The 20,056-nt window shown below is 42.6% G+C and overlaps 1 protein-coding gene across 8 annotated transcripts in view; it reads right to left on the reverse strand.

The window, feature by feature from the left end:
* The window catches only part of WDPCP (WD repeat containing planar cell polarity effector), a 139,170-nt gene that overhangs the window by 12,626 nt on the left and 106,488 nt on the right, over positions 1 to 20,056 (reverse strand). For all 8 annotated transcript variants that reach the window (XR_011903103.1, XM_072332476.1, XM_072332479.1 and 5 more), the window contains one exon: positions 17,911 to 18,013. Coding sequence is in view for 7 of the 8 variants with exons in the window: in XM_072332476.1 (XP_072188577.1) it covers positions 17,911 to 18,013 (103 nt within the window). In the remaining variant the exon portion in view is untranslated. The remainder of the gene's footprint in view (positions 1 to 17,910; positions 18,014 to 20,056) is intronic.

Here is a 20,056-nt window from a genome sequence, read left to right on the forward strand (position 1 = left end):
TCAGTCTTCCCTGCATTGCTATTTAACTGTGTCTGTCCTCCGCTGGATCAGTGTCTGCAAACCAGACGCTGTTTCCATTCTCCAGCCTCCTCCACTGGGCTTTCAGGGATTAAAAGAAAAAGCACATTTGAAAGCATGCAATCGCACAGCAAAACGAAAACCTTCTTTGAATATTGTTTGCAAACCCGACAGCTCTACTTAACAGAAGCCATTACATTATTTACAAAGTAGCAGCTGCTCTTGTAAAAATCCAGCCTTTTTGGCACGAGAAATAAACTAGTTGATAAGTGAATGATAAGCCATTTGACTTCTCCGTTGTGTGCTCGGCATGGTATGCAGAGCCAATTCTGTACAATCTGATGTTTACAGAGCAATCCTAATGCACGACCTCCTTAGGCAATGGGGACACAAGGAGCCTTTAAAACGCTGAAGCAAGCATTTAATCTGAACTCTTCATGCTGATCTTTGAAAAATTCAATAAGTTCAAAAAATGTAACTCCTGCTAAAGATAAAATATCAGGTTTTTGCTTCAGGAGTTGCAAATATATCCCAATGAACTCCCAGTGAACCGCGCAGACTTCAGGCACGTCGCTCTTCTCGGTAGAGAATGGAGTATATCATAGCATTGTTTTGGAAAGAAACAAACCAAAAGTCCAAAGGAATACAGTTAGGTAGAGGGGGTGCTGTAAACACCACAGAAACAACCTCAACAATCACACCTTTCTATTGAGGTGGCTCAACAAAATTCCCTTTCTACTTGAGCAGCTACTTCCACATTAATATATACCCATCTCCAGGTATTGTGTGAGCCATTCTCTCTTTTGTTATTATAACTTTGACATGCTGAAATTGATTTCTCGTGCTGAGTTAGACTTTTTAAGGGAAATAAGTGCAGCAGGAGATGTCACCCAACCTATGTGGAAGCATTTCTACAGCCAATGGGTTACCTCTCCATACACCAAGTCAGTGGGAACGTCACTACCGACGGGGGTATGGGCAGCTCTCTTTCTGCTGGGAACAACTGTTTTCCCAACATTGTCTTTCTAAATTAAACAGAGTCCATTAAAATCATTTAGTTTCCTGCAGGGAAACCACTTCAGAGCAGCCAGCTTTGTTGAGGGGTGTCGGGAATAAAAACGCCGCTTCTTCTGCTCTGGTTTTCTATGGCTTCTTATTTCAGATTACATTATTTGGTTAATTCCCAGAGCTGCCATGCCTCCATTTGACAAACATTACTTGTTGAAATACTGTTTTTACAGTACTTTCAAAACTTATTGAGAACAGCTGTTGCTGCTGAGAGCTGGGAAAGGCACATTCAATCGGAATATCTCCCATTTGTGCTGTAATTTAACAATTTGATACTTGAGAAGATAAGACACTTCAATCACTACTAAGTAGCAGCAACTCTTAGCACGAGCACAACATGTCATTATTTCACTGATTGGATATTAGGCATATTAGCAGCAGCAAAACGGCTTCAGCGGGTGTGCCAGGAAGAAGAATAATTGAAATAAAAGTCATGTGATACTAGTAAAGAAGCAGTTAACATCTGCAAACAACTCTTTCTTTTGAGCAGGGCAGACAGACTATGGTACTTAGCAGCCTTCTGTAGCTTGCAGTGAAACCTGGCTTCAAGTTTTCTTTGCGTGGAAATGCCAAGTCCTCACCAGCTCCTGCAGAGATTTCAATCTTGACTACTCATTTGCTCTGCTAGAATTATACACAAGATTAAGCTAACCACTATATAGGCTGAACAGATCATTTTCTATCTCCCTGGAGCCTAGGTAATCAGGTTCCTTGGAAATGATGCTAGCAGTGCCAATACTACTTAATTTAAAGAAAAAAGGTGTGTCTTAAGGGAACAATCCAGATGTGGTAACACCGAGCTGTGATGGGTCGCCAGCAGAAAACCTGAAAAGCTAAGGATTTGCTTTGACTCCAGGCCCTCTCCACTCAAAGGCTTGACTGGTGTCCCAGCAGTGGAGAGCTCGTGTCTCCAGATGTTATCAGGTTGCCCAAACTGTGTGAAGTTTGCCTATTATCTTGGCAGCAGGGAGCAGCTCTCCTCTCAGCTGTCAGTGTATGAGAAGGAGCCGCAGTGCTGAGAAGGAACTGGAGTGCCAAGGCTCAGCCTGACTGTCCAGGGCTGCTTGTGTTGAGCAATTAGAGCAGGCGCAGGAGGGAGGATGCTCCAGGTGACTAGACATTTTCTTTGTTTGGTAAGTGGTACTTCAGACCTTTTTTTTTATCCTATTTTACATGACTATCTAGTTCCAGAGGAAGGCTGTGCTAGTGAGCACAGATGTTTCCACTGCTTGGGTGAATGCTCTGGAGCATCTCAGCAAAAGCACTCCAGGAAGACCTGATCTTTCTTCCATGGTGTTCCAGAGATGCCACAGAGGCCCAATGGCCTAGAGCACTGCAAGGTCCAGTCCAGAGCATGCTGAGTAAGTGCTGCTGAGCAGTGTGTTCCTCTCCTTCTTGCCCTGACACTGCATGTGGGGAACACCCTCTGCCTGGCACCTCCAGGGACCCAGCTGCTAACTGCCAGCTCTTGCCCTGCAGGCAGAGAGTAGGGAGGGGATGTGCCAGCCAGATGAGAGGAAAAGCATTTTGGGGGGTTAATTGAGACAGAGAGACATCTGCAAGCACAAGACATGGGATTGAAGCCTGCAAGCAAACGCTGCCAGCTGGAAGTTGGCCAAACTGATAAAGGGGAAAAGAAATTGAGGGTTAAATGTTTTGCGTGCTGAAGGCTTGGAATTCAAAGCAGAGCTCTAGGAACCTCCGAGCCACCACGTCCATACAAAGAGGCTCCAGGCAGACACAAGCCTTCTGCAGGACATCTTTATCATCCCACACACAGCTTCCAATATGGCTTGGATGAATGGTTGAGGGATATCTCATAGTAACTGGGAGTGCTTGTGCAAAGGAAGATGATGCCCAAGTGTGAGCTGCTGTGGAGAGCAGGAGCTGCTTTCCAAAGAGGATGGGAAGGAAACTGCATCTACCCATATGAGGTTGAAAATATGATGTAGTTGTTTTCCCTTTGCTTGGCAGAAAAAAAACTGCTCCCCTAGACAGGAGGGAAGGGAAGCTGGAGCATCAGCTCCTGCACCTGATGGTAATCCTGTTTTCATCATGTCTGTACAGACTGAGGGATCTCAACCAGTACCATTCACTAGGTGCTATTCAACAAGATCACCTGGGTCTTCATGCAAGCTTTCTTCATTCATCTAAGGTCAGAGCCCTTTACAGCAGTGAGTACAAGAGCAATGTAAGGACAGCAAGGCATGACCATGGCATGCTATAGCTCCTGGTGTAGGAATATATTTGAAGGTGGAAATGTCTTAGTTGTACTTAGTTGTGTTATCAAAACTTTTGAAGCAGGTGCATGACTTTGCCATAGCTCTGGAGCAAGGCTAGAGTTCAAGAGTTAGCTAATTGTATCTCTCTCAAAAAGGAATTGCCTCAGACCAGTTAATTTGTCAAGATAACGAATTGCAGCAATTCTCCTCTGCTGGAGCTGGGCCACTAACACTGATCTGAACTGTATTTAAACTCTTGATGACAGAGACTGAAAGAGATATTGCAATACTGGAGGTACAGGTTCCTAAAGCAAAACTGCATGTACAGCTGGTGCTGAGAGGCAGCGAGGGCATGCGAGTACACATCCTGCATATCCCTGAGATATGAAGAAATTCCTCGGGGCACTGACTCTGGTGCCTGGGCAGGTAGAGTTCATCTTGAATCTTTGGGAGTGATTGAGGTCCAAAGAGGATAACATAGTACCCACTGCTATAGGAGATAACTCAAGCAGAATGTTTAACTCCCCCCAAAGATAAACAAACCCCAGAGTACTGATTTGAAGTCATTGCCACAGCTTTCTGGTGGCTGCAGCAAGACTCTCTGTGGGCCTGATGATGTGATTCCCATGGTGCTGTACTCTGGCAACACCCTGGTCACTCCTGCATTTTCTTTTATTCCATTTTCATTTTTTCTTCTTTTCCTCTTTCTCTCCTCTCCTCTCTTCTGACTGTCCCCTCCTTCTTGAAGTGAAGCAGATGGTGTCAGGCCAAATGAAATGATGTGTGCTCTTATGCCATAGGAGAAACATGGGAGCAGAATGAATCCTGTAAATTGAATTGTGGGAACTGAAAGGATTTGGGAGTAAGCAACACTGTCCCTGGGAGGATGCTCTGGGAATGATTAAGCCCTGGGCATCTCTGGGGTGCTCCTCCAATGACACCAGGACAAAGCCTCTCTGCTAATGGCATCTCCTATGAGTGAAGTGGGACACATCAAAGCCTCTGCCACTTGAGTTTTCTGCTGTTAGAAACAAACAAGGATATTTTCAGGAATGATTACATGCTGCTAGGTAAAACCAGAAATAATACCAGGTGAGGACAGAGAGGTGTGCAAGACCTTGGACAAGGACACCGTGCCTCTTGCCTGGCATTGGCACACCCCCTTTGAGAAAAGGTTATACTAACAATAAACATGGTTTCTGATGAATATGCAACTGCATCCCTGCCTTATAATGTAGCAGTGTGAGGCATCAGCCAGGCAGCCCACTTCAGAACAAGCCGGCAGAATGATCTATAGACAAATAACTTTCTTTCTCATGTTATTCAGACTAATCATTCCCTACCTGTAAGCCCACTTAATTTAGAAATGTGGCTTTTATTTTGGATTAGATGCATCCACAGGCAAAGTTCTTTCAAAATAGTTAATCTGGTCATTGTCGCATGTAAACAAGCCTTTATACATTGATGGGACAGTGAAGTACTCTGAGGGCAAGGCCCTGGACTTCTTACCCAACCTGCAGGCACCTACACAGACCTACCTTCCTTGGGGCTCACCAAGAGCCTACAGGGAGCAGGGTTCAGTTCAAACAACACTGTCAAATTTATGGAGAAGAAATGGGCTTTTGAAAACTGTCTTCTGCTGTTGTCCTCTCGAGTGTCAAATCTCATGTTGTCCCCACCTCTAAATGCTGTGGTCAAGTGGTAACCGTGGATGGGATTGGTCTTGGGAGGGCTCATAGCACATAGAGTTTACCCAAGGTTGGTGATGAAGTGCATGCAGCTTCTGCTCAGACAGGGAGAGTCTTCTAGAGGGTAACTTCACATTGCTTGCAGCTGGTTTCTTGCCTTCAGCTGCAGTAGCAAGGTCTCACTGAGCATAGATACAGAGAGAGGCTTAAACTTCATGGTAGAAAATGAGGGAAAGAAGATACTTTTGCAGCACGGGTTGTCTTGTACAATATGTGCTGATTGGTTTTTCCTCCCAAGACTTTTCTGCAGCTGAAGTCTCCGAGGGAAGGAACTGGCCCTGTCAAATCAGAGATCTGGGCTTTGGCTGTTCTGCCTGCATGAACAGTGGCCATGCAGTGATGTGGGATGCACACAGTGACCGAGACTGGCACCCCTGGTTCCTGCTTTATCCAGTGCAAGCATGATGTGACCCAAACACCAGCAATGGTACGGACTGACCTTGTTTTCTTGGGGAATCCGGTGTAAAAGTGGATATAACAATGCTCTTGACACTTACCTCACAGGATGTTGTGAAGCTTAATTAAATGTGCGCAAAAGCATTTTGAGATCCTTAGATGAAAGGTGTTTTTATAAATGCAAATTATAATAATTACTGCTAGTAACCACCACCAACTACAGAAACGATTAATTCAGGTTGCCACAGGCCATCACAACAACGTGTGCAAAGAGGCATCGGCCATTTAATGACATATATATGTTGCGTGAGAACTAAAAGCCTTAACAAAGAGGAAAAAGCTAGGCACTCGGGCTAGGTGCTCGGGGCTTGCCCATGTGCAGCTAGCAGAGGTTTCCTTTGCTGCTTCCATCACCCTGTGCTTACACAGTGGCTTCCTCCCGAGGGGCAGAGCATCAATGGTGATAAAGTTCAGACAATGATTTTTATGGTTAGTGCTGTAAGGAAGGAGTGCAAATAAGTTGGCAGACCAAAAAAAAACAAAAGTTAGGAAATATGTCAAGATAGCTCGGTATTTTTTGGGTGAGCTCTCCTGCTGGCCCCCAGGCCCTGCCCACTTACAGCATTGCAGAATAGGCTTTGGCTAGGGGCTATTATCCAGCTGACTTTCCAAGGGTGAAAACAAAAGCCAAGCAATCAAGATGTGTCTGGCCAAATAGTTGAAGGCCCAGTGCACACATTTAGCTGACAACTGACTGAAATCTGAACCATTTTGCTCAGCCTTTCTTGTTGCTTCAAAACTGATTTGGGCTTAAATAGCTCAAACCTACAGGTGTTTAAATTCTCTCCCTTGTCAGCAGAACAGCCTCATCAGACATGGTCTGAGGATGTGGTCAGACTGGAAGAGATATCCAAAGACCCCACAGGTGAATCCCAAAGAGCAGGCAAGCCCACCTGCGCCCCTCAGGCTTATTTCACTGCTCTCCTCTAAAGACGAAAATTCAGGAGAGTGGTAGTTACTAAGCATCCAACTTACCAAAGCAATTAGCCTAAATGCACTGCAGCTAGAAATTTAAGCAATGCGCTGAATTTAATTTGAGAATTCATGGTCATAAGACTGAAACCTTTAACATTTAACCTAGCAGCAAATTAAATCAGCTTTCTGATCAAGTGAAACATTCCATGCTATTGAAGTTTGAAAGTGTGAAGCGTACACTTATTAAAAGGAGATTTTTTTTTTTTTCTTTTACTTTTAATGAAGAAAAAAGTTGGGACCGGTTGGTTCCCTAATCCAAATAACAGAAAAATGGGAATGCCATCTGTAAACAAAACAATAATTACAAATCAGCAGTGCTTGCTGGCTTCTGCCAGGCAAACGTGCTCACACACAGCCAGTGGAACTCATGGAAAAGAAGTGGCTTATGCTGGAAGGCTGTGTAGAGTAAACTTCTCCTGATACCAACAAGATGATTACCATGTAACATACATCAAAGTTAAAAATACTCGCATGTTGGGTTTTTTTCAGAGCATTGAAAAATATTGATCTCCCACTTTCGTTGTTGTTGTGCTTTAAGAATTACGATACACAGTCTTGAATTTCTTGGGTAAATTCCCATAAAATGAGTGCCAAGTTTTGTCAGGTTTGTTGCGTGCATATCCACAGAGGAAACAGAGGGGTTGAACTCGATGATCTCCAGAGGTCCCTTCCAACCCCTATGATTCTATGATGCTACAAAGCTAGATGTGCCGATGAGATGAATTTGAAACTTGCCACATGTGTGGTGCTGATATCCTGTTTTAAACCTCGCTGGTGCCAAAAGATGTGTATGTGCAAGTTGCGTGTGCATACACACTCACACAACATACATTCTGACATCCTGCTACTAAGCTCTCTTAATGACACTTACACAGTGCTCTGTTCGGTGTCTCTTGGCTAAATCCCACTGCATGAGATGAAACTTGGATGTGTTTACTAAAAGCACCCGAAGGCACTGGGACATGAAAGCAGTTGGGGTATTAGAGCACGCCTTGTTGTAACCATCTCTGGAGCACCCTGACTGACACTTGACAATTTAGCAGCAAGGTGTGGCTAATGAAGGCACTGAAGCAGATATCAGGGCAGGTTCTCCCTGATAGGCATTTTGGGGCTGTCGCTCACCTGCCCAGCTCACTGCACGGGCTCGCTGACACCTGGTTTGGGTGCCCAAAGGCCTTATAGACTGCCATGGCCAGGTCAGCACAGAGGCTGCTGGCAGGGAACTGGGTGGGTGGTGAGGCCAACAGAGGAAAAGCTCCAAGAGAAAGATCTCGATGTCTCCCCCCAGCCCTGTTTTATTCCCTCCCTCACTCTTCTTGCTGAAGCGCACAACAGGAGTTTGGAGATAAGACTGTTTCAAACAGATGCTCACTTTTGCAGAAAAAGAAATAGATATTTTTTTTCAAAGGAAGGTAATTAACCCAGCCTGCATTCTCTTATATCCGTTGAATACAGTGTTGCTCCTCTTATCACTTAAGTGCATTTTGTATCCACAGAAAGCAATCCAGGTTCAATAGGGAAAGTTCGCCCTTACAAAGCATCTTTCCACATTCCTGAACAACTGGAGCAATCCTTTCCTCCCCCTACGTGCCAGCATCAGCCTTGCCCACACCCCACATCTCCCAGAGGTGTTTGCTGCTCGCCTGGCTGCTGCCTGTCCTACCCCCGCTGCCTCTGTCCTGCTTTAGGGTGCAAATCACTGGAGCACTGGAGACAGCTTTCTAGGCAAGATGAGGAGAGTAAGGAATGGGAGAACATCATCATGGCCACGAAGTTAAGCGATGCTCACAATCCCTTCTATCCCTAAGGAGGCACGAGGAAGGCAAAGCTGTTTCCAAAGTGTCTCCAGATCTGTTGTTTTCTTGCAAACAGATTCCCCCATCCCTGAGAAAACTAAGACATTTTTTTGTTTGTTTGGCCAAAACTGATTTTTATTCCCTATCCGTACTGAGTTTAAAAACTCCCATCTAAACAAAAATTGGGTGCTACCTTTGTCATCTCACCTTGGGAAGCATTTGAAACTTGATTTCAAAAGAAACCCCTTTACATGTATCGCATTTTTACTGTTTCTTTACTTTGCATACCACCCGCACACTGAAAAAATGGATCATTTTGAGTGGGAAAAAAAATGTTGTTTTAAAACCATTTTTTTTGTAAAGTTTTTAGATCCTTTCCTTCTGAATGAATGGAATTCCTCACTATTTTTCCAATCCAGCGTTTTATTCCAACCTCAGCAGGCATCACCTTACAGGAATACTTTGTGCACGGGCAGAGCTGTTTACCTCCTACGGACTGCAAATTACCAATAGAGGCGAGTGTTTCTTTTGCCCCAGCACAGCGTGTCGGGGCGGTGTGTGTAGAAGCTCTTCCCCTGCTTTGGTAAATATCGCACCTCTCTGAGAAGCACAGCACCGGGAGCCCCGAGACGCACGGAATGAAACGCAAACAGACTTATCTGCTAGTAAATAGCTTCCATCAGGCGGTGGAAAAACCTGAAATAAGGTGTTGCTGGCTCTGTTCTCCCTTCCTCTCGGTTGCATGTTGTGTTTTCCCCGATCCCGAAAGGAGAAGTTGAGGACGGAGTAGCTTGCCCGCCCCTACACAAACCTTTGTGCATCATGGTTGTTGTCACACTGACACCTAACGGCAGATAGCAACAAGAGTATTATGGCCGATTTCCCAGCGCCGCATTGTGAAAATCCCTTCAAATCACAGAAAATAGGTGAGCTTAGAAAATGGGCTTGGCCTGGCTGTGCTCCAAACTCCGGGAGGGCAGTGCTGGGTGATGGGAAGAAGCCAAGGCTGAGGCGCGGGATGCTGCAGGAAGGAGTGCTGCATATCGCAGAGGGCTTCCCAAAGGGAAATGAAAGCACCAAGGGCTCAAATCCTTCCCTGCCATGCTGAAAAGGCAGCAGCAGCACAGTCTTTCAGCACAGCCAACTACATGCACATGGACTCTATGTCCACACTGTGTGCTAAATGCCTCCCCATCTGCAGGCAAAAAGCAAGAGCTCCCAGCAAGCACCTCACGACTGGTTTTCTTTGGCTACAATGCACCCTATGTAGTAAATACACGTATATATACGTAGCAACTGTACCAATCATCTTCCATTTGGTTATTAAAAGTTTACGTTGTTTAGGTAGTCATGTGGTGGAATTTTGCAATGAGACTGAGATGATGATTCAGCAGTTCAGACTGGGTTCCACATCCCTCCTTCTGTGGGTTGCAGTCAGAGGGTGAGCGCATGTCAGGCTCATGTCAGGGCACTGACAGGAGGTGAAATAAGGTTATTCTGCAAGGGCTCTGGGATGGCCCCCAAATTTGCTTTTTACCAGTGCACTTCAGCCATATATTAGCATCTTCGGGGGGGGGGGCATTTTCAACAGGAAGACTATTAGCAAAGCCAATGCCCAAATCCAGCTGAGGTATGCAGATAACCACAGCATTATGTAGCAGAGGAAGGTAGGTCACATCGTGCAAAAGTATCAGGTAGCAGATTAATATGGGCAGGAGGAGGGAGGTTGTGGTGAGGACATGAGAGCCAGGAGCCCAAATGCCATGGGTTGCAGCCAGGCCTGGGCTAGGAGGGTAGGAGGCAGAAATCAAGCTCTTTACTTAATCATAAAGATGATAAGGTGGGACACTTATCGTGTACCCACAGTAAATAAGTAATTATAATGATCATCATACATGCTTAAGCTGTTATTAATACTATCTTTTCATCTTATTATAATATTCTGCCATTTCATAATATCAACAATACAGAGATAACCAACGTTGCCTCATGATCTGTTTTTAAGACTAAATTTTACAGGTCGAAATCTAGCACAGTTCAGGACTTCTTGGTATCGTGAACTCAAAGATACCATTCATGCATGAGTTTGGGAGCTGCAGCAGTCTCACAGCACTGAGATTTTAAGAAGTTTCAGTGCCAACTAATCCACAGGAAGAATATTTAAAGAAGCTGCATTTCAAATAGCTGAAATGAAACGCATTTGATGAGGCATGTTGAGGAAAAAAAGCCATTAATTCTGACATATTTGTTGCATGGTATTAAGTGTTGTCCACCAGCTTTCCATCAATGCGTTTCCTCTAACAGCTTGCATTATTTCTTCTTTGGGGAGAACGTAGTTCCTCAGACAGTGCAAGGTGGACAGCAGCAATGGGTGCAAAGCTTTCTCTTGGACCCAGCTGAGCTCTTCCCCACAGCTTTCTCCAGAGCAGAACACCAACAGACAGGCTTTTATCGGGGCACTCGGTTTTGATAGGCTGAAAGCACTCAACAAGAGCTCAGATCAGGTCATCAAACATCTTTGGTTTTGATAAAGGAGTTTTCTGGGGATAAACTGTCAAGCAGTCTCTTGAGCAGCCTTTGGAGGAAAACAGTTCCAACCTTCAATTTTGCCAGCAGCAATTCCATGGCATCCCCAGCCTGTAGTGCGGCAGGGGATGTAGGGAAAGAGGATGTAATAAATAAATTATCCTCCAGTGTTTCTGTTTATTTGTTTCATCAGAAAGCAGATGTGCAAAGAGTCTCCTATTGACAAGCATTGTTCTTTCCAAACTCATATCTACAGCTCTCCCCTGATGTTGACTATGCAATATCTGATCTCCACTTCTTAAACTCACCTGCAGGGGGAACGTTTGGTGATAATTATTTGGTAGGCGAGTATAAAAAGACCTCATGTTGAGATACTACAGCCTAATGCTAAGTTGACGCCTTGCATCAGACCACCATTATACCTCTTTTCCCATTCCTCTGCTGTCATGCCACCGATGTGATAAATTGCAGCCTGTCACATCACGTTATGTTACGCAGAACAAACAGGACAAAACACATACCAACTGCCATGCAAATATGTGTTTGCCAACTCTTTTCGGTGCATAGAAATGCAACCAGCAAGTTCCCTATCAGAAACCTAGAGGCTCGAGGATGGCTCAAGGGTGTGTGAGACAAACATGCCTCTGACACACTGTGAACTTACAGATCCTCGCTCCCAGGCAGCTACGGCAATTATGAAAGCACCTCCTGCTGTGATTTCTTCTTCTTTCCCCCCCAAAAAACCCAAAACCCAGCTGTGGCTGCTGATGTCACAAAGCAAAATGTAAACACGTAATAATTAATCTAACGCTCATGTTCGGAGTTAGAGCTATTTTTATGACTGGACAGTTTTTGGCTGAGTATGTGTAAACATAACACCCACTTATGTACACACACACGTGCATACTACAAGATGTGTGAATATACATTATGTGGCTTCTAACTGCAGTCTTTCAGCCTACATGTGGGCTTTTTGAAGCTAATGGGAGATTTACCAGGGGCTTTTTCACAGAGCTGTAGGCAAGACAGGAATCCAGTACATATGAATATTACACTGTAATGATACAGTACAACTCATCTAGTTTGACCTACAGTGAATTACAGGCCATTAAATTTCATCCAGGTATCCTACACTGAGCCAGAAAAACTTGTGTTTGACTCATATATAAATTGTATTTGGTTAAAACCTATTTCCCAGAAAGGTATTCATTTACTCTCCATGCAAAGGCGCTTTCCATGCATCAATTTCTTTGATAGCTTGTTTCAACAGTTACTTCAACTACGTGTGCTTCTTATTTAAATTGACTTTGGTCTGCAGAGCCAGAACTGAGAACTCACAATCCTAGTACCCCAAATGTCCCCTTTCCATTTTGAGTAGCTAGCAAGAAAAAACAGGACAGATGTTGGAGAAGGCCTTCTTCAGGTATGACACAAGTTACAGACATGTAGAAATACAGATCTTCATGGAGTAGAAGGCAACACTCCATAATGTCAGAGCAGGGAAGTAAAGAACACTGAATTTTGACTGGAACTGTGAAGTGTGTATGGCTGGGAAGGAAAGTGTAGTTATCCATACAGAGATTTCAGCTGGACATAGGCACAAATGCCCTGCTTTAAAAATGTGTATCTTTTAATGACTTTAGACTTGTTACTTGTGATGTATCTCTCTACACATACAATGTATTTCTGCCTTTATTTTAAATAGAGAACTATATAAATATACTATTTAAATTGCTAGTAATAACAGACATATTAATGATTGCGCATTCACTTCTCTTTACTGCAATGCCATGCCATGGGCATCCCTTGGAGATCTTTTAAGCTGAATTGTTCTTTGTCATTTAGCATCCTCACTCAAGGAATCTCACTGTGAATTGTTTACACTTTTGCAAGTCACTTCTTGATAAGCTGCTACAAAAAATCAGCTGTTTTCTTGGTAATTAGTGTCATCCCCTCTCTGTTGTTCACATGCACCAACTGTGCGGGAGGGATAAGCTAGAAATGCACTGAAATGATCTGTGACAAGAGACATACCTTGCAATAACTTAATGTAAGTACAGCAAATACAAAGTACAGCAAATACATCATTTAAAATGAAGGAAAAATCATGGTCATCTATGAGCTCTTGTTAAACATTTTTCATGTTAAATGGGATATATATATATATCTCATTTATATATATATATATCCCATTTATATATATGTGTGTGTGTGTGTGTGTGTGTATATATATATATACACTGCTGACAGACATTAAAAATATGGGAATCAATACAATCAAAAAATTACAGAGCATACTGCCTTAATTTCAGGCATATAGTGGTGCAGCTCAAAATGAGGTTTGGAGTGGGCAAGGATATGTCACGATGAAGAAGGAAGAAAAAGGCATGCCAAGATTATTCCAAAGCTTGACAGAAAACTATAAATCTCTTTCAAGTGAAGATACACAGATCTTTGTGTGGACCTCTGCAGCTAAGCAAACCAGCTAGCCTTTGATGTGCTTATAATTATTAGGGGCTGAGGATTATGTCTTTAGGCAAAGATGTCTAGCAATGGGAAGGTATAGATCAAAACTGACATCATGACACAAGTGAGTGAAGGGGTGAGATGAGGTGGAGCCAAAAATAGTTTGGCATTACTATAGACCTTAACTAAAACAAATGAAACAAAACTTAAAGGAGCTGAGCTCAAGAAAACTGTAGCATTGGCTGGTGCCCCCCAAGTGCTCCCAGACCACACTTCATCTGTGTACTGGGCAATACCTTTAAGCATGCCATCAACACTTTATGCAGTGAAATAAAACTCATGCCACCAAATAAAAGGCTGGGATTCTCAGTTTGCTTGAAATCTGATAGCAAGAGGAAGATGATGTGCGTGTCAAGTAAGAGTAGGAAATGAAGAAGGCTTTGTCATCAGTGTCAGAAACAGTACATCAAGGAGTCATTACGATCAGAAGAGAAACAACTGTTTTTGACCACACTAATGCAGGGCCCGGGAAGGTGACAAACCAAGCGGACAGTTCTACATGTTGTCTGAAATGCAAGTGGGCTCATCTGGACTCTTAGGAATAGGTGAAGATGTGAGTTATGACACAAGCGATTTGGAAGCAGCAGGATGTATTTGACACCAGACTGGTGTCTCAGACAGACTGCATGAAGACTGTGGCATGTGCCATTAAGAACTATCAGAAAGAACATGCAAGCCATTCAAGGTAAAAAACCCAAGAACTGAGAAGAAATGAACACTCTCTGCTTAAGGCTCAAGCTGGTGATGTTCCTTGCCAATAAGGTGAAAGCTTTAGGGCCCCTACAGTTTAAATGTCATTTTATGAACAGTGTAAGAATTTCACAGCCTCTGTGCAAATTGGTAAGATATCCTATCTCACTGTTACGATGCCTCTGTTAGAAATGCTACCTAAACATCAGTGTTACTAATATTCTGAATTTAATTTTAAGTAGAAATACAGGGCTTCCCAATTTGCCTCTGAACTATGCAGCATTTATCTATCTTGTCAAAACATGAATCCCTTTTGGGTAAAAGCTATTGATTTGAAGGTTGAAATCATCTTGCTAGGCCCTAATGTAATTTGTTGGAAGTTGGCCTTGGGAAACTTTCTGACACTGACTGCATACGCTCTTCATTGGATATTCATTGAGCAATGATGTCTGAAAGGCTGAGTTCTTCACCCCCATGATCATTATTAGTTATGGCATTTCTTAACAGGCTGTGCCATGTCAGTTCTTTGTCACCCAAGTTTTACGTTAGCAACCTACAGTTCATTGAGAAGATGCGCTCTTCCACCACAGACAATATCGTACCCTGTTACTTTGTCCAGGAGTGCACCTGGGAGGCTACACCCATAAACAAAATCATTAGTAAGCCTGTAAATATTGTCAACATGGAAGAAAATCCTCTCCGCTTTAATACAGTGAAATGAAGTGCACACAATATTCAAGACTAAATGAGAACTCCCTGACCTCATTAAGGAACTTGTAGGTCTACTACAGAAATAACTCAATGGGAAAAGTTTGGCAGAGGTAACAACATCTACAGCCACTGGTCTGCTGATCAACTGGGAGCAAGGAAAGAGGAGACTGCTGGTGTATACTCAGAGGTGTACGGTACCATTACTTCAATCTGCTCACGCCTCAAGATGCATTTTCACAGGCTGTCAAACATAAAATATTATGAGAATAATTTTCTTTAGAAGATTTTAATCAGTTGAACAAAATATCTGATCCTGCCAAAACCATAGGCAAGGAGTAGCAGCGAGCTCACTTGACACTTCACCCTGCTCGGCAGTATTCTCACGAAACTACAATGCTCTGAAGTTCTACAGGTGTTTCGGCCACCTGAACCCAGCCATTCCTTGTTTTGATGGCGGCTTGTTGGAAACAGCGTACAGCAAGCTATGATCTAGCGGTGGGCTGAGGACAGATAACATTCAGAAAACTTTGAAACAATAGATCTATTTTTAGTTTTATCTCGACAAAAATCTTGATTTAATATATGTGAGGAAACCAGCAGTGATTATAGATGACATTTATAAGTTCAAGCTGAAATTGTATTGTCATTTTACATCACTGGTAAGGGCTTCAAACTTTTCCAGAAGTTTGAGTTTTATGTATTTTATGTTTGAAGTAAGCCCTATACACAGAAATATTTTGACAAATTAAATATATCTGGGCAATCAGAGCACTCCCAAGAGCTTGGGAACTGGCCAGGAGCACTAACTCAAGTAGAGGAGACCTGAGTTTTGGGGATGGGCTAGCTCAGGAAATATCACTAGATGCAGATGTTGGTTCAAATCAGTACTATTTAGGACAAAACACTGTATTGTACCATGTACAGGAAATATGTTGTATTAATATTCCCTAAGGTAATGTTCAGCATACCTTGGGCCTCATTTGCTTAGCTTGCTGCCTTCTTGTAGGAGCCTCAAGTGGGCATTCAAGTTGTTTGGGGATTGACCTAGGAAGTATGACCATTGGTGACTAAGCAGCAGAAAGCCCCAGGGAGCAGGAACTCAATGATGAAGACTCAGCTTTGGAGATGGATAAGAGGCAGAGACTTGTTTGGAACTTATTTTAAAGCTTCTGGTGCTGGCATGATTTTCACTGCCCTTCACAAAAATATTAGATAAATGCAGTCATTTACATAGAAAGCACTTGTTAATCTTCTTGTGTTATCATGGGTTCACAAAACTCATTCATCATGACACCTTTTTGTTTTGTTTTGGTTTGTTTTTTTTTCCCTAACAGCAGTTTCTGAAATAAAACATTAAAAAGAAAGGACCTTGGAATAAAGTATGATAAAACAAAACCCGTGGCTGAGATTTCAGGTGTTTAAGGTGAGATCCGATCTGAATTGAAACGAACTCATGGGAGACTCCTGTTTATTTTCATATAAAATGAATTGGATGCAAATTCATTACTGTTAATAGACTGAATCTCACTGACAGTTTGTCCCAGGGGCATTGAATTTACGAAGTATTTTAAGTCATCCTGATAGTTAATTATTCGGCAAATGAGAATAAAGACTTTATCATATAAAGTGACTTTAATAATTCATGCTTATGGGGAATTCCAGGACTGCTCTCAAGAAGGGGAACGCTGTGTACCTGCTACAACTGAACTGCAGTAATACACGTATCACCTCTGATATGTTATTAAGACACTTGCGATCATCTCACATTTCTTCCCTATCCCTTTTCTTGTGTCAGTTTCTATAAGCTGGTGAACTTTAAAGCTGCCTACCTTCAGAAATTAATAGTTTGCAAGGAATAAAATGAAGACAGACTAAGGTTTAATTTTTCTGGATTAAGTGCATTTTTACATGACTAAGAAAACAGATAACGATCAGAAACAACTCTTCAGCATCTCAATTCTATTAGGCAATACTAGGGGTCAGAGAGCTTTGTACGAAGGCAGAACTGGGATGCAAAAGTGACTTAGGCTTGAAAAAGAGAAGTGCTCAGGATAGGCACTGCTTGATTTCTGCTCTGCCAGAGAGGTAAGGTGGTGTCGCTGCACTGCATAACCTTGCAAGTCAGCAGCTTGTATCTGCATACACCGAAACAACCTCACAAACTTAGATACAGCCTCTCTGCACTTCCATACATTTGAAAGGCTCAATATATACTCTGTGCATAGGAGAACAATTCTGATTTTTAGGTCCCAAAAATAACCCTGCGTTGTTCAGAATCTCAAAGGTTTTCTGACTCTTTCTCCCAAGCGTCAGTGATACTCTGTATTCTTGGCAAGAGGCAAGGACAGGAGTGGCTTTATCTAATATTCAAGGCGGCATAAGCTAATTAGCATTGTGCACACATTACACAAACATCTTGTGCCCATTTTTTCCCCCTCTCTCTGCTGGAGGTCAGCTTTCTAGACTTCTGTAGACACTTTCCGCTTGGACTATGTTTTAGACCCGAAGAATCAGAATAATCCACCTATTTGCATACATCTCTTCATGATAATTCAAAGGAAACACATGGAGAAAACAAATAAATCACAACTTCCCTTGTCTGAAAAATTGTGTTAGTGCTGTTAGTCTAATGCTGTGACTTTTGAATCAGTCCTCTATACAAAACTGCAGGAGCCCACTGAGTGTGAAGCAAAGCCTTTACAGCCAGGATCGATGCCTTATGTTCTCATCAGTAAATGTTCCCTCTGAATGCTTCCAATGTAGTCACAACATGATTCCAGTTATTGGGATTGCGTGTACAAGCAAATGGGTGAATGAGATTGCCATACCTGGCCTTTAATCTTCTTGGCACGAGAAAGATTTCTGGATTCAGGTTCTTACCTGAGGGGAATCTGAGTTCATTTTGAGCAGTCTGAACTTTTCTACACAGCCATAGTATGCTAATCTTTTTTGTTCTGCAGCTCCTGCATTGACACAGTCCTCATATGGGCAGTGAAAGGTAAGGCTCTGTCATTTTTATAAGCTTCACTCTTCAGTTATGTATAAAAATACTGCCTCACTTTCAAATAAAACAATACAATCGAACCACTAAGCCCCCACAAACATAACACAGTGTTGTACAGGACAAGTATTGATTACAACAAAAAGGGCTTTTTAAACACCATTAATTCTTACCAATTCCAGTAGTTATTGATTCTGCATCAATGTCATTAGCCTTTTTCTTTGCCACTTCAGCTAGTGCCAATTCACCCTTATCTAGAGCAAGGTAATGGATGTCCTTTGGAAATAAAAGAAAAATAAAAGATTAATCTAAAATGAATCTCATAGGCATAACAAAAGGGAATTTAAAAGAAAGAGGTTCTTTTATTATTTAGATCACAAACACAGATGGAACTGATGAACCTAGCTTTACATTTTAATTCTCTCTCAATGCAGGTTTATTATCTGACTTGTGCTGGTGAATACAGCATTTCTTGTTAACAATGGATAAAATGGTGACCAATCATGCACTGATAAAAGTGAGGCTGTTGACTTAGTGTATAAATGAAACCAGACTCTGTGCTTTTAGGGAAATGTTGGTCGGTACAAAAATTAAAAGAGAATTGCTAGAAGAAGGCTCTGAGTAACCACAATGGAAGAACCGTAACTCTTACTTTATTTTCAGTATTAAAACTTCCACACAGTATATGAGTTTTGTGGCAAAGCTAATTGGGGTGGGGACTAATTTTTGTTAGAAGCTGTCATATTAATCACAGAGTCATAGAATGGCCTGGGTTGAAAAGGACCATGATGATCATCCAGTTTCAACCCCCCTGCTATGTGCAGGGTCGCCAACCACCAGACCAGGCTGCCCAGAGCCACATCCAGCCTGACCTTGAATGCTTCCAGGGATGGGGCACCCATAACTTCCTTGGGCAACCTGTTCCAGTGCGTCACCCCCTCTGGGTGAAAAACTGAGTGAAAAACTTCCTCCATGACACGCTGGCTGTTCTCTGACTAAGATGGAGGTTGTCCTTGTGCTGATACAGGAGGAAATATGAACAATGACATTTGCTCAAAGGTTTTAACCTCTACAAAGGTGCCATGGTTCCTGAGGCACTCTTGGATCTCCTGATCACAAATACACGAGGGTTTTTTCAAAAATGTTGTCTAGCACAAATAGTTGCCAATACTCTGTATCTAACTCATAATCTAGGGATAAAAACCAAGGGCTGCAACACGGTGCATTATTTCCTATTGAACTGCAAGTCTTTTTATTGTGTGTTAATCCTTGAGATGTAGAATACCTGAATTACTTGCAGCACAGTTTGCAGGAGAATATATTCCCACTGACAACTTGCAATCTCAGTGGCCTTGGTTTTTGATCCCTTGGTTTTCAGTCCCTTGGTTTTTGGTCCTTTGAAACTTTAAGTAAAGTTTCATCCTTTCATCCCATTAATGAAGATATAATTAACCCTCCTCCTCCGTTGGCACAGCCATGGGCTGCTTTGTGCAGGAAATGAGACAGATGAAGGAAGGACAAAAACCAAGAACATTGGGCAAAGTTCCTCCCATCCCATCCCTAGTTGTTAAAGGTGTCGCCCGCATTCTTCTCTCATTTAATTAAAAAAAAAAACAACGAAGAGAGGTGCAAAGTTTAGAGACCATTTGCACAGGAAAACACGGTACTGACTGGCAGGAGCCCGACTGTGGAGGAGATGGCTAACACAGGTGTGACTTAAAAAATGTGCAAGTGTCTCGGAGCAAAGTACTGACTTCTGAACTTGTTGTGAACTCTGCACTTCCTCTCTTTGTGGGTCTAGCATGGCTGTCAGAGAAAAGGGCCTGAGCAGCAAGGTATGATTTCTATGAAGATTAAGCTGCAGAGATTGTCAGCTTATTTAGATAACAAGAGAGAACCTAAGGGCTCTCCAACAAGCCTGAGCTTACAGAGATTTGAACATATAGTCAGGTTATGTTCACCTATTTTGAAATGCATTCTCACTATGATTAATGCTTCTATTCTTGTAATTTAAACTAAGGGAGGTATTGTCTACTTCAGTGCAAATTTAAATAATAAACCTGGGGAGGCAATGGAAGCAACCACAGTGAATGACCAAGTTCTTGCAGTTATGAAGTACATCAGGACATCTCTTACTTTCAGAGCTTGTTTTGGCCACGTTCTTACACTAGAGATGTGTGAAAATGTTATGTACCCATCGCTCTCTCCCGGGGGTTCTGCAAGAAGCAGAGATGTAGCAGTAGGATGGTAAGGGGATTTCTGTGCTGTTCCTCAAGTTGTTGCCATAAAGAACTTATATCTTTTTTAAAATGCTCTTGT

The sequence above is a fragment of the Excalfactoria chinensis genome, chromosome 3, assembly GCF_039878825.1.
Source record: "Excalfactoria chinensis isolate bCotChi1 chromosome 3, bCotChi1.hap2, whole genome shotgun sequence".
Taxonomy (NCBI): Eukaryota; Metazoa; Chordata; class Aves; order Galliformes; family Phasianidae; genus Excalfactoria; species Excalfactoria chinensis.